This window comes from Nelusetta ayraudi, unplaced genomic scaffold (assembly GCF_046127955.1).
Source record: "Nelusetta ayraudi isolate G7.1 ecotype Tasmania unplaced genomic scaffold, CSIRO-AGI_Nayr_v1 ptg000135l, whole genome shotgun sequence".
In the NCBI taxonomy this organism is placed as follows: domain Eukaryota; kingdom Metazoa; phylum Chordata; class Actinopteri; order Tetraodontiformes; family Monacanthidae; genus Nelusetta; species Nelusetta ayraudi.
In genome coordinates this window covers 10849888-10869474 of record NW_027466185.1, presented here as the reverse complement: position 1 = coordinate 10869474, position 19587 = coordinate 10849888, and the positions used below count along the sequence as shown (strand labels likewise).

Here is a 19587-nt window from a genome sequence, read left to right as displayed (position 1 = left end):
TTAATAACACACACACACACACACACACACACACACACACACACACACACACACACACGTGTTCATCCATAGTTTTGATGCCTTGAGTAACAATCTACAATGTAAGTAGTCATGAAAATGAAAGAAAAACCATTATATCAGTGGTAGTGTATGTATTTTTTTTCTTTTTTCTTTTTTTTCTAAATGCACAGTAGGCCTTTTCCAGCTGCTGAAGTCAACCTCCTCATTACCTCTGGACTCTGGATGGAAAAAAGTCCCTCTAATATTGCAGCATAAGGATCCTGCGGTGCGCTGCCTCTGAATAGTTTTTTTGGGGTGATGTATCCCTGTTTTTGAAGTGCCCCATTAACGGATCACACATGTTATTATACCTTGGCGCTGCCGTGGAAGCCGCCCCTCCATTCTCAAATTTTAGACAGCCCAAGTTTTCAGGTCAGGATTTTTTTTATTGCCTTTTTAAACTCCAGTCACTCAGTCACTGATGGAGCTGTGACAAGAGATTTTGTAAATGATCATTTCAAGGGTATTGAAAAGCAGAGTTTGGCTTATTATTATTCTCCCCGAGGTCTCTCCAGACAGAGTCTTGGGTTTCTGTTGAGGTTGTCTTGGCTCCATGAGCGGCTCTGTGGTCGCGGAGCAGCACTGAAAGCAGGGGATCGTCTTTCTCTGCCGTGGACCTCCGTTTTCCACAGCGGTGAGCCCGGGGGGATCTGGGGACGATTAGAGGCCTTGGCTTGTGGCCTCAGTCCTGCCACCGGCTATTAAGTCAAGGACGAATCTACACGTGTGTGTGACGCGACGGAGGCCTCGATGAACGTGTGTGGCAGAGTCGGAGAGAGGTTACAGGGTTAATTGTTGGAGGATCCAGAAGGAGAAAGGTCTCGTTCAATGGCTTGAGTGGCGAGGGCCACTGCGAAAGTGTAGAAATGCTGACCCCTGCTGTTCACGCCTGGTAGCAATGGTCTACGTGAGGTTAGAGCAGGGGTGGGCAAACTTTATGACTCTTGGGCCACTATATATTCGACAGTAAGGAAAAAAATATATATCATGGGATGTGTACAAAACATGTGCTTTAATGTCTATTGAAAATGAACAAAAGTGTTTTAACAAATCGTTATCTGTATTTGAAGCTTCACGATATTTAGCTCTTTATTGAAATGACTATTAGAACACAGGCCACAGTTTGTTCTTGCTTGGGTCAGACACTTAATAGCAACGTCTTCCAAGCCTTGGGGAGATTTAAGGGGGATTTCAGCTACTATTTTGATAAAGTTTTGTTTCATTTAGATTGTTTATTCTCAACATGATTAATACGTTAAGATCATCTGAGGAGGAAAAATGCAAAACTCTAAACACTGATATTTTTTAAATATTTAGGGGATTTATACCCATCATCTTACCGCATAAATAGAAATTGTCAATAGTATTCCAGGAAGTGGACTGAAAATTATAATAACTGCTCAGTAAATCTATATTTTCACTTAAAAAAAATCGTTTTAAGAAAACCATTTTGCATTATGGGCTTGTCCACAGGCCTCGGGTAGGTGTTCATAAAACACGGCTCCGCAAAAATATGAAATATTTTATTAAAGAATTACATACAGTAGTAAAAACAGTCAGACTCAGCACTCGCACTGTGAAGAGAAAAAACATACTCACGCATGCTACAGAGTGAATGTTTGTGACATTATTTTTCTTTAAAAGTTCATCAAGCTCTGAAATAAGAAATAAAAAACAAATTGTCAATTCATCCAGCAAATTTTGAAAATAAAATATTAATTTAATTTAATTTAATTTAATTTAATATAATTTAATTTAAGGATGGGTTTATTTTGATCAGCATTAGCAGAAAACACACACCGCAGTACAACCAGGCTTTTTGTTCACACAGGCGAATAAATACACCTCTGATATTTAAAGGCAAAAGGAGCAGAAACGTGGGAGTGAACTGTCCTACTGGAGACGCTCCACTATAGCAGAAGTAGGTTCTCAGCATAAACTGGCCAAAGCAGGTAAACAGAGTTTCAGTGCAACCATCTTTTTTTTTTGGCGAGTGTCACCTTGTAATATTGGACAGAAAAAGTTCAGCGGAGTTCAGCTCCCACTTCTCACTGGTTCACCACCAGTTCATTCATCCAGTAAGGCAACAATCCCACAGACAGTGGGGGAGTGAAGGGGGAGTTCTATGCGTTCTGGTGATACCGCCGTGTTCCAGGTGGGGCCGCCACCTGCCGTTGGGCCTCTAGACAGCACTTCCGTTCAGCGCGGCGTACTTCAGGCCTCTCGGGTTGCTGCCCAGTGAGGCGAACGCATGCGAAGAGGTGCCCACCTCGAAGACTTCGTGGATGGCTTTGCGGAAGCAGTGGAAGTTGTACTCTATGAGACCTGGGGGAAAAACAAAAACTGTAATAAATCAATAGCTGCTTTCAGCTTGACATCTTTGGAAAGATATTTTCTGGCTACGAAAATCTGTTCCTGTTTACCGTTTCCTGTTTTAGCACATTGTCTCAGATTGATGTCAAGACAATTCTCAGAACTTAACAGAAGGGGGAAACCAGTGAACGTCCACCATTTTGTGCCACCAGTTCCTACCTGTTCCTTTCGGACGTGTGTGTTTAAATAATGGGCAGAGAGCGGAGGTACGTCACCTTTTCTCTCAAAGCTCTCCTCCCTGAGGATGCAGACCAGAGCCAGGAACTTGGTGACCTCCTTGAGGTAAAGCACCGTGGTGTTGTTGAGCTTGATGATGGCCAGAGACTCTTTGTCATAGGCGCAACCGCTGCCATCCTGCATGAGCCTGCCAGGAAGGAGAGCACCGGGAGACGTTCATCAACGGCGGGTTGAGAGAAAAAGAAAAAGAAAAAAGAAAAAAAAAAGCAGGTCAATTTGCACAAATCAATTCTTCTCACCCATATATGCAGGAGACGTCGATGACCACGTCAATCATATCGCAGCAGAGCTCGTAGGACTGCATGTCCACCGGGGAGCTGTCGGTGGCGATGTAAATTTTACTGACGACGTCAAACAGGAAGGCTTTCTCGATCCCAGAGTGCTGCAAAACACGAGCCGTGTTGCCGTTATGACAGGCTGTCAAAAATGAAACAGTGGCAAGACGGAGAAAAAAAAAAAAACGCGAGAACGTACAGAGATGAAAATGTTGAGAAGGTTCTCCAGCGTTGGCAGCTGAGGGATAAGCTTCTGGACGACTTTGCTGAAGGCCTCGAATATGGAGTGGTCGTAGATGCTGGTCAGGTAGAAGCTGAGGAAGCAGTCAAGGAGCATTAGGGACGACATGCAACAACAATAAGGAAATTGCTTGAATAGGACATTTAAATCTGTACATCAGGAGTAATCAGAATAATTCAAAAATAAAATGATGGTAGACACATGGTGTTTATTGTCTACAATGCCTTTTACCCAGACTGCCCACTCAGCATAAACGTGTTGGAACAATTTCCCACGCGAACCTGCTCCTTACTGAGCAGAAAGCAGAAGCAACAGTGCAAGCTGACCCGAACTTGATAACATGTGTCAGCATGAGCAAACCACAAAACCAATTATCAGGGAGAATAATGCCACGTGCATCTGTTCGCTGCTCAGACATGCAGAAAAGCTGGCTGGACTACTTTGGAGGCCAGACGCTAGTTCAAAAAAACATCACGGACCATTAAGAGTCTGAAGTTGTCAATATTTTACGCCCTCCAGTTTCCAAAACAAGGAGGAGGAGGAGGAAGAGGAAGAGGAAAAGGAAGAGAGCACGAAGCAGCGTTGCAGACCTGGCAACGCGCTGATAACACCAAACGACAAGCTTTCATTTTGACTGATGTCACGCTCACCTGAGGTGAAGCTTCTCCAGGCTGGCGTCTGCCAGGTCATCATTGGCCCTCTGGTGGATGTCTCGCTGCGTCTCTATCTTGTGGTCGTCAGACAGACCGTCCACTTTGTGGATGAACACCTCAAAGTTGATGTCAGGGTTCACTTTGTAGGCTCGAGTCACCGTGAGGTGTAACCGCCCCAGGGCCTCCACGTAGTCATCCTTGAGACACGGCAGACACAGTCACAACCCAGACGGAACACATGATGTCTGTTTACGCGTCACAACGCCACATTTAAAAAAAAAAAAAAACACCTTCCTGCCCACCTGAGCATCGATGACAAAGATCAACGCTCCGGTTCCCTTGAAGATCATCTCGCTGTCAAACGTGGGGTCGAAGAAGTCCACCTGACCGGGGAAGTCCCAGATCTGGAAGTTGACAAAGGAGGTGCTGGAGATGTCGTCCTTGTAGATTTTATTGGTGCTTTCGAGGAACAGGGTCTCATTGGGTGACATCTTGTGGAACACAACCTGTCAGGATTAAAACAAATCAGAAGAAACAGTAAGTTCTGGAAAAAAAAAAGAAAAAAAAAGTCTTCCCAGTTACTCTCTTTATCATTGATTGTCACTCTCTGTGTGTATGTGTATGTGTTGCATGAACACAGTTTCACAAATTAGTATATTGCACAACACATTGCCATGACAAATGTCTCCATTCATAAAATCTCAGTCATTCTGAATAAGCGTGTGTGTGTTACAAATGTATTTATTGCACAACACACCGCCGTGACAAATGACATTAAATCATTTTTTAAATCGATAATATGATAAATAGTTGTGTTTATGTGTGTAATAAATAGATACAAATTATAATAAATAGATATAAACTACTGTATGATAAATATAATAAACGCTTGCGCAAACAAAACGAGTCTTCTCATCTAAATTACTGTGTTATTGGCTCTGTTCGGCTCATAAAGCAACGTGTTGTCACACTTTTCGGTCAGGGTTACTTTCCAGATGTCGTTTTTGAGAAAACTCACCTTCTGAATGGACGACTTTCCGCTGCGCCTAAGTCCCATGAGCAGTATCCTGGGCTTCTCAGCTGTCGCGGAGCCCTCGTCCATGTCCGGATCCTCCACACCGTAGCCAAAACTTTTGGGAAACGACCCAACGACATCGTAGCTACCCGTCAACGTCGCTCCCTCGTACTGAATTGACATGGCGGCGTCCTGTCCTTCGTGGGCCGTGGGGGGCCCTGATTCGAGCCGCTGTGTGGAAACAGCTCCGGGTTGAGCGGCTAAAATAATCCGTGGAGGAACAAACTGGCGTCAGTCTCTCCAGCTAGCATGGCGAGCTAATTACGGACAGGCTCATGCGCGTTGTTTGTTTTTGCTCAAATTGCCACATCCGGATGCGGTTTAAGCCCCATGACGCTCAAACTTAAAACAAACAAACAAAAAAAAGCCTCGATGTTAGAAATTTTTAGGAAATATATGTATATATAAAAGATAGCGATACAGATTTGGTCAACGTAGTTGATGCGACTAAAAGAGTTTATTGTGAAACGAAGCGACCGCAGCTCCTGGGCCCGCCCCCTTATTTTTTAATTGGCCGTTTGCCCCATAACACTGTCATGTGATTCAGGTTCCAACTAACAGAAACAGGAAGAGACACAAAACGGTGAGTAATAATTCTCTCGCAAAACCTCAGAAGTTTTTAATTGTTTTAAAACACGTATAACCTTTAAAGAAATATTGTTTGGTCCGTGAAGATGTGCAACATCTGCCGTTGCGTTCCCTTTCTAGTCATTCGTTGATGTGTTTTCGATATTTGATTGGTTAGCTTGTTTTCTTCGACCAAGGCTCATTAGAACTGACCTGCTTTTTGTAACACACTTTTCTTATGAATGAACTGTTTAAGGTGTACTGGCCTGTGGCTGCATGCTTGAGACACTTGTCATTTCTGATCACACGACAGTGTTAAATATCGGAAACAAACGCAACTTTGAGTCGGATCGAACTTCCGTGTGGATCCCCTGGCACTCCCTCTGTTTCTGAATGTGGAATATCTAGTGTTTGAATCAGCTGAGTTGTTCGTTGGTTACAGAGACCGTACAAGATTCGCCATACCACATGATCTTATTAGGGCTGTATGGTCGTGTTGAGAAGAGGATTTTTGACTTCAACAATGAGATGAAACCTTTGTATTTTTTGTATTTCAAGTGGCCAGAATGACGGCAGCACTCCTGATGCTCCTCCTGGCTGGTCCAGTGACGCTGGCCGCTGGTAGCCCTGTTCACTTTAAAGCCGCCAATGGGACCATTCCACTTGTGCTGTGGCATGGGATGGGTGAGTAGTAGTGCTGTGTGTGTGTGTGTGTGTGTGTGTGTGTGTGTGTGTGTGTGTGTGTGTGTGTGTGTGTGTGTGTGTGTGTGTGTGTGTGTGTGTGTGAGAGAGATTCTAATTCATCATCATCCTAGGGCTGCAGAGACAACAGCTGTGAATGTCCTCCCTAATTTTGTCCTTCACTTTTACATGAGTTGTAAGTTACACGTTTGCATGTGATCCAGGTGACAGCTGCTGTAACCCACTCAGCATGGGGGCGATAAAGAAGATGATTGAGGAGGAGATCTCTGGCATTTACGTGCGCTCCCTGATGATTGGAAAGACCATAGTTGAGGTAAACTGCAAAAACACGCAAAATCTGTTACGTTTTTCTGTTTTGCGCATCAGAATATGAGAATAATGCCATAAAATGAAGAACGCAGCCTGGCAGGTCTCAGCTTTAGACGGAAAATAACATTTGTTTTAATTGCAGTCGGGATGGATTCATCCACCGGACATGTAAGGCTTCCCGCTCTGTCGTATTTGCAGCGCTCCTGGCACATGTTGCGTCAGCTCAATGGCTCCTTTACACCCTCTCCATGTGTTAATATTCATGGCCCGGCCGTGTGATTATGTCGCCCCACCTCACTTTGATCCATCATCGGCACCGTGACTTTATCCCCCCACAACCCACCTCTTGGACGGGCCTCGTTTTCTTCCCTCCGATTTGTCCGTCACGCTCAACACTTTTCATGTCTCCCCTCCTGCAGGACACAGAAAATGGCTTTTTCATGGACGTGAATGCGCAGGTGTCCTCGGTGTGCAGTCAGCTGGCCCAGGACCCCAAGTTGAAGGACGGATACAATGCCATGGGCTTCTCCCAGGGGGCACAATTTCTGTATGTAACCACCGTTGTGGATTGTTGTCATTGTCGTGGGGCAGAGACGAGACAATTTCTGTGTTTGTGTTGAGCAGTGGACATAGTAACGCCCTGCAATTCACTCTCCGGGTTTCTGTCAGAATGTGGTTTCTAAGGCCTATGAGTGAAAAGTTTTTGCACGTCTCTTCCTCTTTTTGACAGCCGGGCTGTGGCTCAGCGTTGTCCCTCTCCACCAATGAAAACGCTCATCTCCATCGGTGGCCAGCACCAAGGTAACGTTACACGATGCAGTTTCCTGTTTTTGCATCCCTGTTCCTGAATGCGTTTTGTCACTTAATCCATCCAAAAATTCTCAACGTTCTACTAAAGATATCCGAGTTTATAGATTTTTTAAAATGATTGGAATTTGCTCGCTGCAACTTGCCAACGATTACATTTATTTGTCGTTTGTGTGTTCCTCTGCGCCCAGGGGTGTACGGCCTGCCCAAGTGTCCTGGCGAGAGCTCCTTCTGGTGCAACATGATACGCAAAGCCCTCAACTCTGGAGCTTACAGGGACTGGGTTCAGAAGCAGTACGTTTTGTCCCTCAGTGACCTCTTGATTTGATTTTCTGCCACGGAACAATTCTGAATTACGATCCGTCCTGTCTGCTTTGTCGGACGCTGCGTTTGTGCCTGTCAGCTTGGTGCAGGCGCAGTACTGGCACGATCCCCTGAACGAAGACCTGTACAAGATGCACAGCCTCTTCCTGGCCGATGTCAACCAAGAGAAGGTCGGTGTGTGGCCGCTATAGAAAAAAAGGACACATGCCATAGGAGAAATTGAAGGCACATTCATTTTGTTGTTGTGCAATTGCAGGCTGTGAATGAGACCTACAGGAAGAACCTTCAGCGGCTGGAGAGGTTCATCATGGTGAAGTTCCTGCAGGACTCTGTCGTGGATCCTGTTGATACAGAGGTAACGCGTGCATGCTTTAAAAATAAATAAGCTGCTACATAAAAATGTTGTTGGTCTGTGTTGAACCAAATCTTTAACCGGTTTCTCCCCTCAAGTGGTTTGGCTTCCTCAAAAGTGGCCAGGCCAAAGAGACCGAGACTCTGCAGGAGAGCGTTCTCTACAAAGAGGTGAGAACACAGACGCAGCTTCCTGTGGCCTTTGTCAATTTAATGTCAGAATTGCATGATTGCGCATCCTGTATTGAATTCTTTAAAAACCCTCCGTGCACCATGTGACTATCGCAGGTTATATTCTTAAATTATGACTCATTACCTCTACATCTATTCCTCTTTACCATCTAGTCTATACATTCATGCCATTATTCTTCACACTATTTGAGGGAAAAAAAATGTACCGTAGGCTGTTTTATGTATTGCCGCCGACCTCCATCCCCATGCAGGATCGCCTTGGTCTGGCTGCCATGGACAAGGCTGGAAAGCTGGTTTTTCTGGCCACAGACGGCGACCACCTCCAGTTCAGCAGGGAGTGGTTCAACGCTCACCTGTTGCCTTACTTACGCTAAAACAAATCAGTCACACGCCAACAATTGCGCCTCCAACAAGTGGAACGCAATAGATCACATTAACAGTAGGGGGTAGAAGAGGAGCAATCACACTTTATTTTTTGCACTGATCAGTCGTAGCATGTTCATGTTGCTGGAAAATTTACATGCGGGTGTTGTTCTTGTTTTTAACCAACGAGTGTTTGTAATTTTAACGTTTGCTTTTATACATGTTCTTATGTTCATTGTTTTGACCCCCCCCCCCTCCTAAAAACACACTGTCACACGTCAATAAACTGTAATCCAACAAAGCCAAAACCAAACGAGACACGTTTTATTGCAACATCTTTTTTTAATGACGTCTCCAGTATTAATGAACAGAGTTCTGATTTTTGGACCCCAAAAGAAACAAGAAAGAGGTATAAAGAAAAGCGATGTAGAAAATTCAGCCGAGAACTGAAGAGAACCGCAAGAGTGCCGACATGGCTCAGACGACTGATTGTTATTATTTTCATTATCATCATTACCGTCATCTACACGGATGATAACAGCAGATGTCTATTCTAGAGACTGAGGTGAAGCGTCAGCAATGATTATGTTTGTCCGTCTCTCTCGCTTGTCGTGGACTTCTGATCTCTTTCATCTTTTTTTCCTTACATACCTTTCAGTGGAATGTTTTTCTTCTTCTTTTTTTAAGTCTTAGGAATGTTTTATCTCAGGGCTCAATGGAAAGTCAAGAGGAATGAAAACAGCGGTTATTAAACTGCTATTTTAATAGTTACAACTACATCTAGATGGATTTTTAAGGTGGCCAGGTTTGTGACACGGCTCGTCTGTCGGCTCCGGTTATTATGTGCCATGTTTTCCACTACGTGTGCTAACACAGTTGATATGGGCACAAGTGCTTTGTTGATGAATTGCATATAATGGAAGGAAAAACTGGGCCACGACTGAAACGGAACCACCAGCCCCTCCAAACCAGGAAGTGAACCGGGGCCAAGGTGAGCAGTTGGGGTCGCTCTGATTGGGCGGTCAAATCACCCCCCCTCCAATTTCCCATGTTACTCATGTGGAATTTTGCATTTCCGCTGTTGGCAAAGTGTTCGGAAAAGTGCTCACTGGCTCAAAGGGAAAACCCAATTTTTAGATCAGGACTTGCTGCTCCATGCTGATTGGCTGGAGGATGTGCTCCTCATTGGCTTATAGATGGGACAGCCTAAACCGCGATTGGCTCATCTGGGGGAGGGAGGGTTAAAAGGAAAGGTTATGTTTAAAAAAAAAAAACAACCAAAGAAAACTCGCACAAGGTCCAAATCTCAGTCTACAGTGTGAATGTTAGCTGGTGGGGTGGCAGATCAGTCACAGAGGCCTTTGCAAAAGAATGGGAGGGGGGGGTGGGGGGGTGTGAATGTGGATGGTGACTCAGGAGTGGGAAGGGCTTCTCACTCCGCCTCGTCTAGCCGGTGATTTCGGATGCGTCGGTGACAAACTTTTTGCCATCCCAGACGGTCCTGAACTGCTCGGGAAGCGCAAACTCGTCCTGCAGGGGGAGGGAGAAAGAAGGAAGGGGGGAAAGGGGGGGGTCGCCAGAGTGAGCGAGGAGGCAAACAGGAAGTTGGACCCTGTAACGACTCGTGCGGCGGCCCGATACTCACAAACTCTCCGTCGTCTTTGGGTATGAGGACGTTCATCTCGGAGCTTTTGGCGCTGATGACGTGGCAATTGATGGAGTCTTTGCTCAGGTACACCTGGCAGCCGTCCGTCTTGTTGATGGAGACAGTGGGCACCTTCCCCATGACCTGAGGGGTGGTGAGATGCAGATGCAAAACATGTTGTCGAAAGTAGGTCCCTCCGGTTTTTCAAAATGGTCAGTGCCTTTTGGGTTTGACAAAGAATAAATTGAAAAAAATAAAATGGAATAATTTTTGTAGCCACAACCTGGTAGTGAAGTGGTTAGCCAATATGGATATTTGGATTTAATTAAATTAGGGCTGTCAAACAAATCATTTTATTTTATAAATCCTGATTAATCGCAGAATCTTCATAGTTAACTGCGATTAATCGCGGTTTGAATTGAATGTGTAAAATTCTGTTATTTTGCATTTCAACGCAGTTTTAAACCTATAATACAAAGTATTTCTTACCAGAAATCGGCCAGAGGGGCCAACTACGGGTTAGTAAAAGGGACAAAAAGGCTTACGCCGGGTTCACACCAGATGTGGAATATATGGATTGTATTTAACTAATCGCGATTAATGTGTTCACGCCGACAGCCCTAGATTAAATACAACATCAAAAGTCTAATGCGAGTGTCACAACCTCTGCAACAGATTGTTCTACACACCTGGACCTTGACACTGTCGCAGTTGATGATCTCAACGATGCCTACGACGTCTTCAAACACCATGTTCATTTTTTTACAGGCGTCTGATGGGACAAAAAAATAAATAAATGGAACAAAATAAATAAATAAGAGAGATACACATGGTGAAGCAATCTGTCTTCCAACGGCCTGAGCTGTGGCGTCGTTCTTACCGATGGTGATGGCATTGACTTTGCCCTTGACCTGCAGCGTGCTGTCTTTGCAGTTAAAGGCGTAAACAACTTGTTTGGGCTCCGTCTCACTGATCATCAGGTCCTTCGCCCCATTCTGATGCTCCTGCAGAGGGCATGAAGAAGAGGCGGCCGAGGGGGGGTTAAACAAGAAACCAAAAGTGGACATTAGAGCCATAATGGAGGAGGCACGGCGCCGACTGTCAGCCAGAAAACTCACAACTATCCACTTCTTTCCTTGCAGCTCCAGAACTGCCGGCTTGGTGCGGGCCGTGGTGGCAGACGCTGCTGGCCGCGGCGAGGAGGAGGATTGAAAAGGTTTGGGTCCGGTGCGTACTTGTGTAACATCAGCTCTAAGGCTGGGATTCTTGTGGGTCTTTTGGTCGTCACCAACATGCCTCAAGCCTGAAAGAAACATCATGTATGGTCACAAGTCTGAGCGCGACATGATTGTGCGTGTGGTTTTGCTTCATTCATTCATTCATTCATTCATTCATTGACAAATTAAAGGTCCAGTGTGTAATATTTGGCATCATTTATGATGTTTATATTGGTAAAAGCTTAACACACTGCCCATAAATACATTAATAAAATTGTATATTCACTTTTGGCAGTATGACAGGACATGTGTTAAAAGATATTTACTGAAAATCTTGTTAGTCGCTTGTAGGAAAGCAATCACGAGGAAGTAGTATAAACCACATCCACCAACGCTGGATGACTGGCTGAAAATTGTGACTGAAATATATGTTATGGAGAAACTGACACATAAGGAACAAAGAGGAGCAGTGGCGACGAAAATGGGAGAAGTGGACTGTTTCTACACCAATGACAGTACAAGGACTTTCACACTGATGCTAATATAGAACATGGCAACCAAGCATGTTATATTAATTATAGTACTTCTTGTAGTTGTTGCTGTTTATATGTTGCAAAAGAAAAAAAGCAATGAAAATAAAGTATCAAAAAAAGTGTATATTCACAGAATAATAAAATCATGATTCTCATATATGTAAGAAGATACACAAGGCAACGGTCTTGCTCCTAGTATCTAAATACTGGTATCCAAATATTGTGCTTGCATAAAAATGTTACACACTTGACCTTTAACTCATCAAAAGGCTAAAATTAAACAGCTAAAAAGCTCCAGCTGCACAAAACATATTTCTGCTCTACGGGTTGGACAGACGGTCCAAGTTGGATCTTTCGATGCTTCTAAAAACAAGCTGGGCCTCCCTACCGCTGGTGATGCCTGATCCCTGGTTGAGCTGTGCAAACAAAGCATTGCGATCGCTGGCATCGCCGGACGGTGCCGGGACTCCGCTGGGAGGCGGGGGTGGAGGCGGGGCGGGACACCCGGCGGGGGGAGGCGGGGGCGGAGCCGCAGACGCCGAGGCCACAGGACCCTGAAGTGGACAGAGACACGCTGCGGCTCAAGGGGGGGGTTCGCATTTGAACGAAGGCTTTCAGTGAGGATGATGGGGGAGGGGGGACTCACAGTCTTGCTCCAGGTCAGTCCAGTGGTATGGTGGGCTTTGATGTAGGCCTGCAGCTCAGTGAAGATGGAGAGGTAGGCCTTCACCCAGTCGGCGTGGGTCTTGTCCCTATTGGGATGGAAGAGGAGGAGCAGGAAGAGGAGGAGGATAATGATAAACAAAACCACCCAGGTGACCAGCTGAGGAAGATGGAAGCAACCGTCGAAAGATAAAAAAAAAATACACAAAATAACATCTTAAAATAGCGTGTCTGTAATAACAGAGTGAAGGACAGAAGAATGAGCCGACCGGTTGGTTGTTTCATTCGCCCCTGGAGACGTTCAGGTTTTCTTAGTGACGCTTCGAGATCATCGAGAGGATGAAAACTATCAAAAAATAAATAAAAGACTGATGGACTTACTTCTCCTTGTACTCCTTGAGCACGCGGTTGGTGTAGAACACGCCAGCGTCCTGCATTTCTTTCACGTAGGGGCCGGGCTTCGGAGTCTGGAGAGCAACAAAATAAAGCAGGCGGGGGGGGGGGGTTGATTTTTCATTTTTCTCCCAACATCTGACCAGCGAGACCAAGAGTGGGTGAGCATTTAGACAAGTGGGCGCCACACAAGTAAATAGAAGGTTGATGGATAAAGTTAAAGGATGCAAAAGTTGTTCTCCGCATTTGACCCATCGCCCCCTGAGGGAGCGGTGGGCAGCAGTGGTGCCGCGCCCGGGAATCATTGGGTGATCAAACCCTCCTCAGTCCAAATCTGAATACTGAGTGGCACTTTAGTAGTGTAGTCGTGCCATTTTCACAGTCTTTGGTTTGACCCGGCCGGGGATCGAACCCACAACCTCCCAGTCTCAAGGCCAACACTCTACCACTGCACCACTGAGCTGGTCTTTGGGATTTGGGATTTGGGAAGCTTAGCATGGCACGAGGACTGGAGGTGCCAGGCAGCTAACAGCTGCTAACAGCTAGCCCGGCTCGGGTGTTCGGCAGTCAAGACGATAAAAATTATGCAGGTTGAAGTAGCCAACGTTCACAAATCCTGTGCCGAGAAAGACACCAAACTGTGGCCTCGGCACGTGGGAGGAGCTTCAGTCTTCCGTGTGGCTGTGTGTTGATAATGAGACCCCCAGGGCGGTGGAGTGGGCTAGCGAGAATGAATGCGTCCATTAAAAAAAACACAAACAGAAGGCTGTGTCCAGTGAGACGTTCTGCTCACCAAACAGCCTGTTTTTGTCCACTGCACAAATTTATCTGCATCCCTCCAGTCACACACACATGACAACATAGGAGAAGGAGGAGGAGGAGGCAAAGGCAGCGTCTCACCACGGTGACCCAGAAGAAGCCCGGCACGGTCTCGCTGACGGCAGACAGGTGGTTGAAGAGCGGAGAGGTGCGGCTCGCCTCGCGGAAGTTCTGCACCTGCTGGATCAGGTTGGACAGCGGCTTCAGGAGGTTCCCCAACTCGGCCTGGAGAAAAGGGAAGACAGATTCACAGAGTTTCACACGGGATGGAAAACGTGCGCAGAAAATAAATCCACATTCGCTTTTCAAATTCTCAGCATTTTAGCAAGTTGGAAGATTCGAGTTTTGAATCTCTGTCAACAAGATGGATCAACGTTCATATTTAAAGGTGCAAAAATCAACACCGTCCTCAGTTTAGGAGACTGTAAAGGCAGTTGAAACACACACATTTCTGTGCAGGGGGGTGGGGGGGGGGGCAATGGCATGAAGGAAAACCTCCACAACAAACCGTGCTGCCGCTCCCTGGAGGCGAGAGCCTTCAATGCGTGCTGAACTTACATCAGAGGGCTTCTGGGAGGAGGCTGCTGTTACCAGGAGCTGCCGCTGACAGTCCATCACCTTCTTCATCATTTCTGCCTGCGACAGAACAGAGACTCTCAAAATGAGTTCAAAACGTCTGGAGGTAAAAAAAACATGGAGGCGGTGTTTCCTCGTGCTGTTGCATCCAGAGGAGCGCCAACGCTAGCTAATCCCTTGTATATATATTTTATTTCCTTATTTCATTTTTAAGTCACTGTTTTATTTCTTCTCTTTGCACTGTTGATGCTGTTCTAACATGCTCATTTCCCCAATGGTAAACAAAGGTATTCTTCTTCATCTTTTTTAATTATTTGGTGTTGGGATTTGTCTTGGAAAAAAGTGATGCGGTGAATATTTATTGGCGACTGTAACCTACGTGTTTCTGGACATCGCCCCCAATCTTCTGACTATGGGCCAGGTAGTCAGTCACTGGAACTTTCACGGCCTGGTCATAGGCCTCCACGAACGCGGCCACAGCTGCAGAACAGGAGGAAAACCCCAAGAATCAAATGGGAGCGGCAGAAACGTTCCTTTGGGAAGAGGAATGCTGTTAAACTTCAAACTATTTCAATGGAAACGCTAGAGCTGAGCCTGTGAGTTGGAGGCTTTTTAAAAGGTTCAGGTGGAGGAGAAAGAGCAACACCACTGGGAGGCTCTTTACCTCCACCAGCTGCCGGTCCGCCACTGCCGCTGCCGCCCGACATGGACTCCAGACGACCCACCGCCGCCTCCAGACGCTGCACGAGACCCGCCAACTCAGCCATACCTGCAGCAGCGAAGCAGAAGAAGAAAAGAAAGCTCAATAAAAGATAATTTGATCAAGTACCTTCCAAACTGTGCAGAGAGCCACAAACTAAATCTGTTTCATTCAATTGTTTTAAGACAACCGAAATCAGTTTCACAATCAGCTTTTTTGTTTTGTTTGGCCTTGTGTTTATATTTGTCTTGAGGTCGACTGGTTTTAATCAGACACAAGGGCGCTTTCCTGCTCTGGGAGTCTTCAAATCGGGGACCAAATTTCTCCTGAGACGGCAGACGCAGCAATTAAAAATGAGCTACTTCGGCGGGAATAACAAGCAGCGGCGTTCTGGAGGCGGACCACCTTTATTTCTCCCGGTTGACAGAGAACCGCAAGGCCCTGGGTAGGAACCGTCTGCAATCAGGTATGTGAGGAAATCGAGACGTTAGTAATGTTGTTGCGTTATTGAAAAGTACCACTTCGTAGTGCATTCTCAAAAACGGTCCATTTAAAACTGCTACGACTGAAACGGCACCTACGCCCCCCACACGGAGGCCTCCAGTGACGCGAAAACATAAGTCCATACGTGCAAACTCTACGTCTTGAGGGACGGTGGAAGCGAGAGGAGAGGAGGAGAGGAAAGAGTGGAAGCAGGTCCGGACCTGCTCACTGCAGGTATGTGGTTCGTCCCCAGGTACTGCACGCCTGCCCAGTCATCCCAACAATGTCTACAGCTGCTCCAGAAGAGCAGTTCAGGGCTGCAGCTGCAGCCTGATGACTTCGGTCGGTGTGCCAATCTGATCCCCCCCACCCTCAATTTACTGCCGTGACGACCAGATCAGCCGCTTTAAATCCAAGTCTACCATAATCCCGCACACACACACACACAGACATGCGCCTAATGAGAAAAGCAAACATTACGCAAGACGTCGGAGAGTGCGAGTCCTCGGCAGCGTTACACCTGGCTGCCGCTGAGCGAGACGCACGGGACGGATTCAGCGACGGGTCGATGCGTGATGGAGCACTTGACTGAAGCCGCACATGATAACCTACATAAAACAAGGTCAGCCAGACATTCTATGAACCCTAAGATGCGTTCCTTGAATGAAGTCATCAGTGGGGTAAATAATCAGCTAGGGTTGGGCAACATTTCCAGACAGTAAAATTACAAAGCTGACCCAACTAAACCCTCACTTAATCAACAACAGTAACAGAGCAAAACCAAAAGTAACCCTCAAAAAGTCTTGACTCAACATCAGCCTTAAAGCTATCGAGTCCGGAGACGACATTCCTGCAACCACACGAAAATTTGTCGAGTGTCACCGAGTTGCAGCGTGACAGTCAACAACAAGGCATTACCATGAACAGGAATGAAGACTTTCCACAAAACACATCTATTCTGTGCAACTTTGAGACGGTTACTTATTTTCTCTGCACAGAAAACTAGGACATTGCAAGACAAACCTGCCCTCTTTCACCTTCAGAGTTCCACCATCACAGTTCCTGTTCTCAGCGGAGACATGACTCGACAGGACTACAAGAAGGGAGTGGTCCGCACAAGGTGCTAAAGGGAGAATGCACACACAAGAAGGGAAGCGCCCAACTGCCTGACACCTCAAAAACAAGTTCAAGACACAGACCGCAGAAGATGAACCCAGCGGTTTATAAATGGCACACTAGCCACCACGTCGAGGTTTTCCTTCGCTGTGCACTTCCTGGTGTGACCACGCATGCTCAACTTCCGTGCTGACCGTCGCTATCGTACAAGTATGAACTTTCCGGCGACGAACGCGCAGCCACAGCGATGACTCAGCCAGGGAATTGTGCCTTTCGTAACATTTCCCCCAGCTTCGTCGTTTATAAATGGGAAAAATCGGGGTCTAACTATAAGGAGCCTGACCAGAACTTTCTGGGTGGAGGACCTTCAGCGATACCACCAAATATTCCAGCGAGAAAATCAAAACAAAACAAACTCTGTGCAATTCCAGAGTCAGTAGGCGCCGAGATCTGCAGAACGTCACCTGACAACTGCATTATAGCAGCAGAAAGGCATGGACCTCATATATCGCTGGCCCCGTCTACTGCAAGCACAGATCCACTTCTGTGGCCATATGGCAAAAATGATTTGCACGGCGCACATGAGAATGTGGAGGCTGAACTGGGTTAGGCCTGTGTGAGGGTTTGCCCGGGGGTCAGACATTTTACACGAAAAGGATGAGGCGTTTAGCTTCGCACTGGATCAATACCATTACATAGATGATAACAACAACAAAAAAGAGAGATATATATCAGAGTGCTTTAACCTTCCCAGCAGTCCCACTTCGGTGGGCTAAAAGGCTGCGACAAATCAAGTTCAAGCCGCTGATGTTAATGGGATCACCGGCTGTGCAATCAGACGGCTGCGGATGGAAGCTAAGCTAGAGCTAATCGGTGTCTGCATTGCGGGATTCTATATGCAAAAGAAAACAGTTGGCTGCGCTTCCGGTTGAAACTCATTTCCATGCTTATGAATGTCGCCCTTTCAGTGATAATGACTTATTTCACGCAGTTACGTCAACGAGGCAGCGCTTGCCGTCAAATGTGTCACAACATCACGGGTGCGGATAAAAGTCCGAGATAGTAAGTGCTTTAACATAAGCGCGCACGGTGCACTCAAGGGGGCTAATTGATTCCGTTTACAAATGAGTAGATGGCCTCAGAGCTGTCAGGTTAATTCTCTCTTCCTTGTTCTGGCTCTTCTGTCTGTTTCGGCATTTCCTGGACTTCTCTTCCTCACGCCCCTCCCTCCGCTAGCTAAACGTTGCTGTGCTCTGCAGGGAAAAAGGGAGTAGTTTCCACATCTACAACGCAACACGGTCTACTAAAAAGAAGAAGTCAGACAAATAACATCACGCAAATTCCGGCCCGAATAACCCTACCGGGGCGTCAGGCGCTGAGGCTGTTAGCAACCGAGTGCTAGCATCATAGCGAGATCTGTTGTAATGTGTTCTGAATAATTCGATGCCGCCGCGACCAACGTGTTTCTGCGTCTATTGTTTTCTCTTTGTAAAGAAGCTGCAGTCTGCGCGCTGAGTTCCAGCTAACGCATTGCACCGCGTAGCCGCCGCTCACCTGTCAACCTGGTCGAGCAGTGATTTGGTTGTGGTGTGTCTCCGTCTGTTCCGCTGTGGGAGTGTGCGCCGGATAGACTCGCAGGGGCAGACGGGTGCTCCGCTCCTTTCTTCTTCTTCTCTTCTTCTTCCTGTATTTCGGCGAATTTTACCCAGCTGTCACCGCGCCGCCGCGTTTCCGCCCTTGTATCGCGCGACTAATTCTTTTTCCATATAAGGAGCGCGAGAGGCAGAGGGCAGCAAAGCGAAGCAAAAAAAAAAAAAAAATAGGACGCTGTTAGAACAGCGGCTTCCCTCCCGTTTTATGATGCACACATCGAGGCCCCGAACACGTTGGCATCATTCCAGTGTGTATTTATGCCCCTGGACGAGGAGCCACAGTCGGTGAAAATCCCTTTGAACTCGTTCGAAACGTTGGCTCAACGACTGAATGGAGGAAGTTGCATTGTGTTTACGTAACTCTTCACGGGCGACCACGGTGCTGAACTACAAGAGTTGTGTACTGACTGCATTGCACGTCTTTCCACACAGAGACCGAACCTTGTCCTCGCTCACGTGTGTTTTTGCAGGCAGCTTCGACAGCATCGCCAAATCTTGACTATGTGCAGTGTTGACTTAATTCTTAAGGTTTTACTTCTTAATGCCCACTGTTGCCTGAGGGAAACTTTGTGATATCAACATTAACCATTCACAACTTCTGGTTAATTCTTATTTTTTATTTTCTTTCTTTTATTTTGCTTTAATTGGTCCCCCCTCGCCCCCAGAATTTTATGTCGCTGTTTCAAAGGTGCTTACTTTTCAGTTTCTTTCTGTGACTAAAATGTGGTTGTAAAATTCAAAATTCTTCAAACACAAAGATAACCACATATTCATGCGCCAAATAAAAAAAACGTGAGCGTTTCTCTTTCCGATAGGCCACTTCAAACTTCAAAGATGTGATTGATGCCATCTGTTTAAACCAAGTCATCACAGGGTGAAATGAGCTATTCAGCCATCTACCATCAACAGTATCAGATGCCACTTGTTAATGGGACTGCAAATGGCAATCATCATGATCATGCTCAATGGGCCACTAAAGGTCAGTCAGCTAAACAGGTCAGAACGGAGATGTGTGAATGTGATGCTGGGTGACAGTGCTGTAAGTGACCCTGGCAGCAGAATAATGTACAGGTGTGGAATATTAAAACTGGTGTAAATATATTTATCTGGAATAACAAGGATCAACTTGCCTCAGAAAACAGATTTGCCTGCAGAATTAAACTACTTTAGCTTTGCATTTCCTCTGCACTGTGCCTCTCAGTTTCTTAAAAAAAAAAAAAAAAAAAAAAAACAACTCTGGAATTGATACAAACAAGATGTT

General features: G+C 46.1%; 4 protein-coding genes across 5 annotated transcripts in view; 2 read left to right on the top strand and 2 right to left on the bottom strand.

Annotated features, from left to right (window-relative positions):
* ncdn (neurochondrin) overlaps nt 1-19587 on the top strand; it is a 327405-nt gene that overhangs the window by 282109 nt on the left and 25709 nt on the right. The gene's annotated exons all lie outside the window — the stretch shown is intronic.
* rragcb (Ras-related GTP binding Cb) lies at nt 1563-5254 on the bottom strand. The gene is made up of 7 exons (XM_076011786.1): nt 4858-5254; nt 4142-4345; nt 3837-4036; nt 3145-3259; nt 2910-3052; nt 2649-2797; nt 1563-2385 (listed from the first exon to the last, which is right to left on the bottom strand). The coding sequence occupies exons 1-7, from the start codon at nt 5035-5037 to the stop codon at nt 2243-2245; spliced, it is 1134 nt and encodes a 377-aa protein (XP_075867901.1). The 5' UTR covers nt 5038-5254; the 3' UTR covers nt 1563-2242.
* ppt1 (palmitoyl-protein thioesterase 1 (ceroid-lipofuscinosis, neuronal 1, infantile)) lies at nt 5357-9816 on the top strand. Its single transcript, XM_076011789.1, has 10 exons — nt 5357-5497; nt 6040-6165; nt 6387-6496; nt 6912-7039; nt 7223-7293; nt 7491-7593; nt 7703-7793; nt 7880-7978; nt 8074-8145; nt 8418-9816. Exons 2-10 carry the CDS (start codon nt 6048-6050, stop codon nt 8538-8540), a joined length of 915 nt encoding a protein of 304 aa, XP_075867904.1. The 5' UTR covers nt 5357-5497; nt 6040-6047; the 3' UTR covers nt 8541-9816.
* On the bottom strand, nt 8852-18382 carry cap1 (CAP, adenylate cyclase-associated protein 1 (yeast)). 2 transcript variants are annotated; one of them, XM_076011784.1, is made up of 13 exons: nt 18229-18381; nt 15040-15144; nt 14755-14855; nt 14358-14435; nt 13881-14024; nt 12969-13054; nt 12571-12676; nt 12313-12478; nt 11293-11477; nt 11055-11178; nt 10864-10946; nt 10175-10318; nt 8852-10059 (listed from the first exon to the last, which is right to left on the bottom strand). In XM_076011784.1, the coding sequence occupies exons 2-13, from the start codon at nt 15140-15142 to the stop codon at nt 9976-9978; spliced, it is 1404 nt and encodes a 467-aa protein (XP_075867899.1). In that variant the 5' UTR covers nt 15143-15144; nt 18229-18381; the 3' UTR covers nt 8852-9975. The 2 variants fall into 2 exon arrangements, 1 of the variants encoding a protein (XP_075867899.1); XR_012923815.1 differs by lacking the exon at nt 8852-10059 and having other exon boundaries at nt 10179-10318; nt 10978-11178; nt 18229-18382.

Bases quoted from the DNA above. Each gene is read 5' to 3' on its own strand.
- rragcb (XM_076011786.1), bottom strand. From the start codon at position 5,037: ATGTCAATTCAGTACGAGGGAGCGACGTTGACGGGTAGCTACGATGTC. The intron at 3,260-3,836 runs GTGAGCGTGACA...CTGCTTCCTCAG, and splicing joins CTGGAGAAGCTTCACCTCAG to CTTCTACCTGACCAGCATCT. The intron at 2,798-2,909 runs GTGAGAAGAATT...CCTTCCTGGCAG, and splicing joins GACGTCTCCTGCATATATGG to GCTCATGCAGGATGGCAGCG.
- cap1 (XM_076011784.1), bottom strand. From the start codon at position 15,142: ATGGCTGAGTTGGCGGGTCTCGTGCAGCGTCTGGAGGCGGCGGTGGGT. The intron at 12,677-12,968 runs GTAAGTCCATCA...CCATCCCAATAG, and splicing joins CTCAAGGAGTACAAGGAGAA to GGACAAGACCCACGCCGACT. The intron at 10,947-11,054 runs GTAAGAACGACG...TTGTCCCATCAG, and splicing joins AGTCAATGCCATCACCATCG to ACGCCTGTAAAAAAATGAAC.
- ppt1 (XM_076011789.1), top strand. From the start codon at position 6,048: ATGACGGCAGCACTCCTGATGCTCCTCCTGGCTGGTCCAGTGACGCTG. The intron at 7,294-7,490 runs GTAACGTTACAC...CTCTGCGCCCAG, and splicing joins CATCGGTGGCCAGCACCAAG to GGGTGTACGGCCTGCCCAAG. The intron at 7,594-7,702 runs GTACGTTTTGTC...TGTGCCTGTCAG, and splicing joins AGGGACTGGGTTCAGAAGCA to CTTGGTGCAGGCGCAGTACT.